General features: G+C 69.0%; 2 protein-coding genes across 2 annotated transcripts in view; one reads left to right on the top strand and one right to left on the bottom strand.

Annotated features, from left to right (window-relative positions):
- Positions 1 to 61: 61 nt before the first annotated feature.
- On the bottom strand, positions 62 to 1,106 carry AURANDRAFT_29985 (hypothetical protein; the record flags this gene model as incomplete). The annotated part of the gene is made up of 6 exons (XM_009041028.1): positions 62 to 247; positions 303 to 428; positions 488 to 613; positions 673 to 798; positions 856 to 981; positions 1,044 to 1,106. Coding segments are annotated over 6 exons (753 nt in total), but the record flags the coding sequence as incomplete, so codon positions are not given.
- Positions 1,107 to 5,192: 4,086 nt separating this feature from the next.
- Positions 5,193 to 6,667, top strand: part of AURANDRAFT_66003 (hypothetical protein) — a gene marked incomplete at both ends in the record, with an annotated part of 2,007 nt that continues 532 nt past the window's right edge. Inside the window, one exon of the mRNA XM_009041029.1 lies at positions 5,193 to 6,665. Within this exon, the coding sequence (XP_009039277.1) occupies positions 5,193 to 6,665 (1,473 nt within the window). The remainder of the gene's footprint in view (positions 6,666 to 6,667) is intronic.

The following is a 6,667-nucleotide window of genomic DNA, read 5'->3' as shown; positions in this document are numbered from 1 at the left end:
TGTGGTCCTCCGACCCGGAGACGACGCGCCGGCCGTCCGGGAAGACGGCGACGCACCGGACCTAAAAGCCAGGAAGATAACACACAACAAGAAAAACAGCAGAGAAGACGCCGCGCCACACCGGCCCCCGATGCCCTTCCAGCGTCGCGACGCACTCGCCCGTGGCCGCGTCCCAGACCTTGACCGTTTGGTCGACCGACCCGGAGACGACGCGCCGGCCGTCGGGGAAGACGGCGACGCCGATGACCTGAAAGACAAAAAATAACACACAAGAAAACAGTAGAGAAGACGCCGCGCCACACGTTCCCCGAATGCCCGGCCAGCGTCGCGACGCACTCGCCCGTGGCCGCGTCCCACACCTTGACCATGTTGTCCCACGACCCGGAGACGACGCGCCGGCCGTCGGGGAAGACGGCGACGCTCCAGACCTAAAAGACAGGGAAGATCACACACACACACGAAAACAAGAAAAGACGCCGCATCACACGTAATTCGAATGCTCGGCCAGCGTCGCGACGCACTCGCCCGTGGCCACGTCCCACACCTTGACCGTCTTGTCGCTCGACCCGGAGACGACGCGCCGGCCGTCGGGGAAGACAGCGACGCCGTTAACCTAAAAGCCAGAAAGATCACACACACACAAGAAAAACAAGAAAAGACGCCGCGCCACACCAGATCCGAATGCCCGGCCAGCGTCGCGACGCACTCGCCCGTGGCCGCGTCCCACACCTTGACCGTCTTGTCGTGCGACCCGGAGACGACGCGCCGGCCGTCGGGGAAGACGGCGACGCACCAGACCTAAAAGCCAGAAAGATCACACACAAGAAAAACAGCAGAGAAGACGCCGCGCCACACCTCATCCGAATGCCCGGCCAGCGTCGCGACGCACTCGCCCGTGGCCGCGTCCCAGACCTTGACCGTCTTGTCGCCCGACCCGGAGACGACGCGCCGGCCGTCGGGGAAGACGGCGACGCAGTTGACCTAAAAGCCAAGAGAGATCACACACACACAAGAAAAACAGCAGAGAAGACGCCGCGCCACACCGCCCTCGAAAGCCCATCCAGCGTCGCGACGCACTCGCCCGTGGCCGCGTCCCAGACCTTGATGTCCCACGACCCGGAGACGACGCGCCGGCCGTCGGGGAAGACGGCGACGCCCCGGACCTAAAAGCCAGAAAGATAACACAAAAAAACAGCAGAGAAGACGCCGCGCCACACCGTCCGCGAATGCCCGGCCAGCGTCGCGAGCTCGGCCAGCTTTGAGAGGTCCACGACCATGGAAAACGGCATGAATCGCAGCTCCTCGGCATCCACGGACACGCAGCTGCTCGTGTCCCAGATCGACTGGCTCACCTTTGGCGCCGCCGCCGCGGGGCTCTCCCGCTCGACCGTCTCCGCGACGTCCCCACCGCCGTCGCCGACCGCCGGTCGCTCCGCCGCGCTCGAGTCCTCTTCTCGCTCCAAGACCGCACCCTTGCCGCCGGCGTCGGGCACCGCGCGAACGCCGTCGCCGCCGGCGTCGGGCACCTCGCGAACGCCGTCGCCGCCCTCGTCCGCCGCGCACGACGCGACGACGTCGTCCGCCGCCGTCTCCGCGCGGTCGCGCTTCGCGCGCTCCTCGTCGAAGGCCCCACCCAGCTCCAGCCGCCCGAGGAACTCGAGCCAGCCGCCGGGCACGCGGTGGTTCACCACCGCGACGGCCAGCTGCGCGCGCGTCATCGCCCGGTACAGCCGCGACCGCGTCTCGAGGGCCGTCGCGTCGTCGACGGAGATGGCGTGGTCCAGCCCGGCGCAGACGACGACGAGCCGCTCGAGGCCGTCGATGTTGTCGACGGTGTCGACGACGAGCCACGCCGGCGACCCCTCGCACTCGTCGCGGCCGCGCGGCAGCGTCGCGCTCGCCGTCGCCGCGTCGACGATCTCGAAGCTCCGCGCGAGCCGCTTGGCGAGCGCCACACGAAGCTCCTCGCAAAAGTCGGCGTCGGGGCAGACGACCGCGACGCGGTCGTCGAGGTCCATGCCGTGGAGCTGGCGTCGGACGGACTCGATCGCCGCGTCCACCTCCTGCGCGTAGCGCTCGACGTCGTCGCCGTCGAAGAGCCGCGCCTCGAGCGGCGGGCCGTCGGACGCCGAGTGGCCCCGCGTCGCCGCCTTTCTCCCGGCCTCGAGCTGGAAGGCCGCGGCGCCCGCGACGATGCGCTTCGTCGAGCGGACGACCTCCTCGAGCGCGACCGTCGCGACCTCGGCCGACTCGGGCACGTTCGCGATCGATCGCACCAGCCCGGCCCCATCCATGGCCGACGTCGCCTGCGAGGCGTCGCCGAGGAAGAGGAAGCGGTGGGCGGAAACGCCGCGAACCGCCTCGCGCGCGCCGACGTCGCCGGCGAGGTGGTGCGCCTCGTCCACGACCGCGAGGCCGTAGCGCTCCGCCTCCTCGACGCGGCCGCCGATGGCCAGGCGCTGCCGCCCGTCCGCCTCTTCGACGCGGATCTCGAGCGGGCCGCGCTCAAAGGGCGCGACGAGCACGCGGACGCGGTCGGCGACGCGCTGCGCCGACGTCCGGGACGCGACGACGAGCCACTTGACCACGAAGAGCGCCAGCGCGCAGTTCTTCGAGACAAAGAGCACCATCTGGTTCGCGTGGAGGACCTCGTGCGCGCGCTGGATCGCCACGAACGTCTTGCCGCCGCCCGCGGGCGCCAGGAGCAGCGCGTACTGGGCCGCGCGCACGTCGCCGAGCTTCTCGCGCTGGTGCCGCGTGAGCTTGGTAAAGCGCATCATGCTGCTCGCGTAGCACTCGAGAAAGGCGCCGCGGTCGCAGCGGAGCGGCACGACGTCCCCGGTGACGAGCGGTCGCTCCCATAGCTCCTGCTTCGCGTCGCGGTAGAACTCCCGGCCATCGACGAGGTCGTCCTTCTCGTAGCCGAGCCCTTGCAGCTCCTCGTCCGTCGCCAGTCGCCTGCTCGCTGGCATCTTGAGCTTCGGGTGCGTCTCGGTGTCCCGCTGGTCGCAGCGGCCGCAGAGGTCGTAGTTTGGGCGCACGGTGCACTTGAAGCGGAGGCCGCGGATGGGGTCCATGTCGCAGCCGTCGCAACGGACGCCGACGTGAACGCTCGTGGGCTCCTCGCCGAGCGAGCCGGCGAGGCCGTTATCGCTCCGCTTGAACTGGGCCTCGTTCGCGGGCACGTAGACATCATATCTGCCATCTGCCACGAGCTTCTCAAAACCGAGTCCTGGCAGCTCCTCGTCCGTCGCCGGCCGCCTGCTCGCTTGCACCGGGACCGTCGGCCGCGCGAACTGCGTCTCGTTCTCGACGTTGGCGATGCAACCGGGTGGCTTGTCCATCGTCGTCTTGCCGCTGTCGGCGTGGTGGTAGTAGGCTCGTCCCTCCTCGTCCTCGTACATGATCCAGCCCGGAGCGACGGGTCCGATCCGTCGAGGTCGCTCGCTCGACGCCTTCTTGCGCATGTAGACCTCGAACTTGGAGGCTGCCACGAGCCTCTCAAAACCGAGTCCTGGTAGCTCCTCGTCCGTCGCCGGCCGCCTGCTCGCCGGCACCGGGACCGTCGGCCGCGCGAACTGGGCCTCGTTCTCGACGTTGGCGATACAACCGGGTGGCTTGTCCCTCGTCGTCTTGCCGCTGTCGGCGTGGTGGTAGTAGGCTCGTCCCTCCTCGTCCTCGTACATGATCCACCCGTGAGCGACGGGTCCCTGTCGAATGTTGCCCGACGCCTTCTTCGAGAACTCGCTGCCTACGTAGAACTCGCGGCCGGATGACGTCGCAAACCTCGCAAAGCCGTATTTAGGCAGCTCTTCGTCTGTCACCAACCGCCTTGTCGCTGGCACACGGACCGTCGGCCGCTCAAACTGGGCGGCCGCGAGTTCCTCATACCCGGGTCCTGGTAGCTCCTCGTCCGTCGCCAGCCGCCGGCTCGCTGGCACAGGGACCGTCGGCCGCTCGAACTGGGCCTCGGTCTCGTGGACGTAGAACTCGCGGCCGGATGTCGTCACGAGCTTCTCGAAGCCAAGCCCAGGCAACTCTGCATCCGTCGCAGGGCGGCGCCAGCGCGGCAACGCCCCGTTCAGCTTCTCCTCAAAGCCGCTCCCCAGAAGGATCTCGTCGCGCAGCGCCGCCATGGCCGCGACGTCGTCGATGCCGAGCCGCACGCGCGCGCGGCTCCGCCAGAGGTAGACGTTGGCGACGCAGCATCCGGGCGGCAGCGCCTTCGCCAGCGCCGCCTCCAAAAGCGCGACGGAGCCGCAGGCGTCCATGACGCTCCCCCCGTCCGCGCGCGACAGCGTCAGCATCTGCTCGCTCTCGAGGTCCGGGCCGTCGAGGGCCCGCGCGAGCGCGTCGTCGTCGCCGCTCGCCGCGAGGACCCGACTGACTTCGTAGACCTGATGCGCGCCCGAGTCCTTGATCTCCTTGATGCTCTGGAACGTGAGCTGCAGCTCGCCGACGAAGCCGTCCACATCCACGTTGAGCTTGACGTCGCGGTAGCCCGACGTCCCGCCCCGCAGATTGTCTTTGCACCGTAGAATTCTCAGCTCCTCGCCGCGCGCCGCGGCGCGTAGCTTCGAGATCGCCGCGTTGAAGTCGTTCGCCGTGCCGTAGACGCCGGTCGCGCGCTCGACGTCGACGACTCGCGCGACGTCGCCGCCGTAGTCGTCCTCGGCCTTCTCCTTGATGCGGTCCTCTCCCTTGCGCGGGCCCTGGTAGTAGGCGCCGCCGGACTCCTTGACGGGCTGCTCGAGCGCCGCGTGCATCGCCTCGGCGCGCACGCTGGCCAGCGCAATGAGCTCCTCGACGGTCGCCCCCTCGGGGAGCGCGCACCGCGGCGGGTCCGCGGGCGAGAACTCATCCTGAAGCGCCGCGGTCGCCACGAGCAGATCGTCCGCCGCGCAGCTTTCCCACGCCGCATCGTAGAACGCTTTGACGTCCTGCTCCGCGCGGGAGATCACGTCCGTGAGTCCATCTCGATCGCAATGCTCGACGTCGCGGCTCCCTCGTGGAGTCCGCGGCACGGCGCGCTCCACATCGCTGTATATGACCTGCAACTGGTCCACGCTCGCGCTGGCGCCCATGGCGTTATGGAGCAGCAAAGCAGCCCGCCATTCCCGGAAGGCTTGAAGTTCAATGTCTTCAAGGTGCACCATTTGACACGATGGCAGCCCCGTAAAACAAGGACGACTATGGCAGCGCAGCTCGACGCGCGCCTGGTCATGGCGCGCATCGCGGCGATGAAGCAGCTGCGGAGCATGCTGCCGTCGGACGCCGCCGTGCGCGGCGTCGTGGCGGCCATCGCCGAGCCCTTTTACGCGGCGGCGGAAAACCACTCCTCCTCCGTCGACGCGCAGCTCCTCAAAGCACTAACCGCGGCGGTCCACTCCGTCTCCTCCTCCGCAACACAACCAAGCTCACCCCTCAAAGCCCGGCTCGTCGCGCTCACCCCCCCGCAACCCTGCGTGTCCGTCAACGCGGGAGCCGACGCGGTGGCCAGACGCCGCAGCCAAACCCCCCCAGCTGCACCCTTCGCGGTCGACGCGTTGATAGTAGCACGCGCAGGCCCCTACGCCGGCCACCCGCTCGCGTTCCGGCTCGTCTTCAACGCCCCCTACCTCTCATCCCCGCCCAAGATCCGCTGCCGGACCTACGCGCTGTCGTGGCTCTTCACGGGCGTGGCCCTGTCGGACCGCGGCGACCCCGTGGCCATGCGGCGCTGCGGCGTCGAGTTCTACAAGTTTCTGCTCAAAAAAAGCTCCTCCCCCTTCGAGCTGGGCACGGTCTTGACCGCACTAGCGGACGCGCTCGAGCCGGGCGCGCACCCGTTCTTCGCCATGAGCGCGGCCGTGCACGCCGGGCGGCTCGGCGTGATCGACAAATTTGCTTCCCTCGGGCTGGCAAAACTCCTGCCTTCAACCGCACAAACCGCCTTCCGCGCGGACGGCCTGCGCGCGGCGCTCGAGTCGGGCGCGTTGCCGCGCGGCGCGCTGCCGCCGGCGCTCGTCGCCGCGCTCCTCGAGGCGGAGCAGTTGCGTGCCGCGGGGAGCGACTCCTCCGCCAAAACTCCACTTCGTGAGCTCTGCGAGCCCCTCGACGCGGAGCTCTTCGCCGTCGACCTGTTCGAGGAGTCCTTCGCGGCCGCGCTCCTCGCGGACGTCGACGCCTTCGAGGCCACGGGGCTGCCCGTGAGCCGGCCCAACTCCATGAACAAGTACGGCGTCGTCGTCAACGACGTCGGCTTCGAGCACCTGATCACGACGCTCCAGCGTTTCGTATTGCAACCCCTCGCGTCCGCGCTCTACGGCGGCCGCGCCGGCGGCGACCCGGCGGCGGACTTCGACGCGCACCACAGCTTCGTCGTGCGCTACGACGCGGCGGGCGGCGACAAGCACCTCGCGCCGCACACGGACGACTCGGACGTGACGTTCAACTGCTGCCTCGGGCGCCGCGGCTTCGAGGGCTCCGGGCTGGTCTTCTGCGGCGAGCTCGGCCGCCCGGACCACCGGAAGCACAGCCACACCTTCGCGCATCGCATCGGCGGGTGCGTGGTCCACCTCGGCAGCCGCCGCCACGGCTCGGACACGATCGTCTCCGGCGAGCGCTGCAATCTGATCGTGTGGTGCCGGTCCCTCGCGTGGCGCGACTCGCGGAGAGGCGCCGAGGT

This window comes from Aureococcus anophagefferens (assembly GCF_000186865.1).
Source record: "Aureococcus anophagefferens unplaced genomic scaffold AURANscaffold_18, whole genome shotgun sequence".
In the NCBI taxonomy this organism is placed as follows: domain Eukaryota; class Pelagophyceae; order Pelagomonadales; family Pelagomonadaceae; genus Aureococcus; species Aureococcus anophagefferens.
The sequence above is the reverse complement of the archived record's forward strand: the minus strand, read 5'-3'. Positions and strand labels throughout refer to the sequence as shown.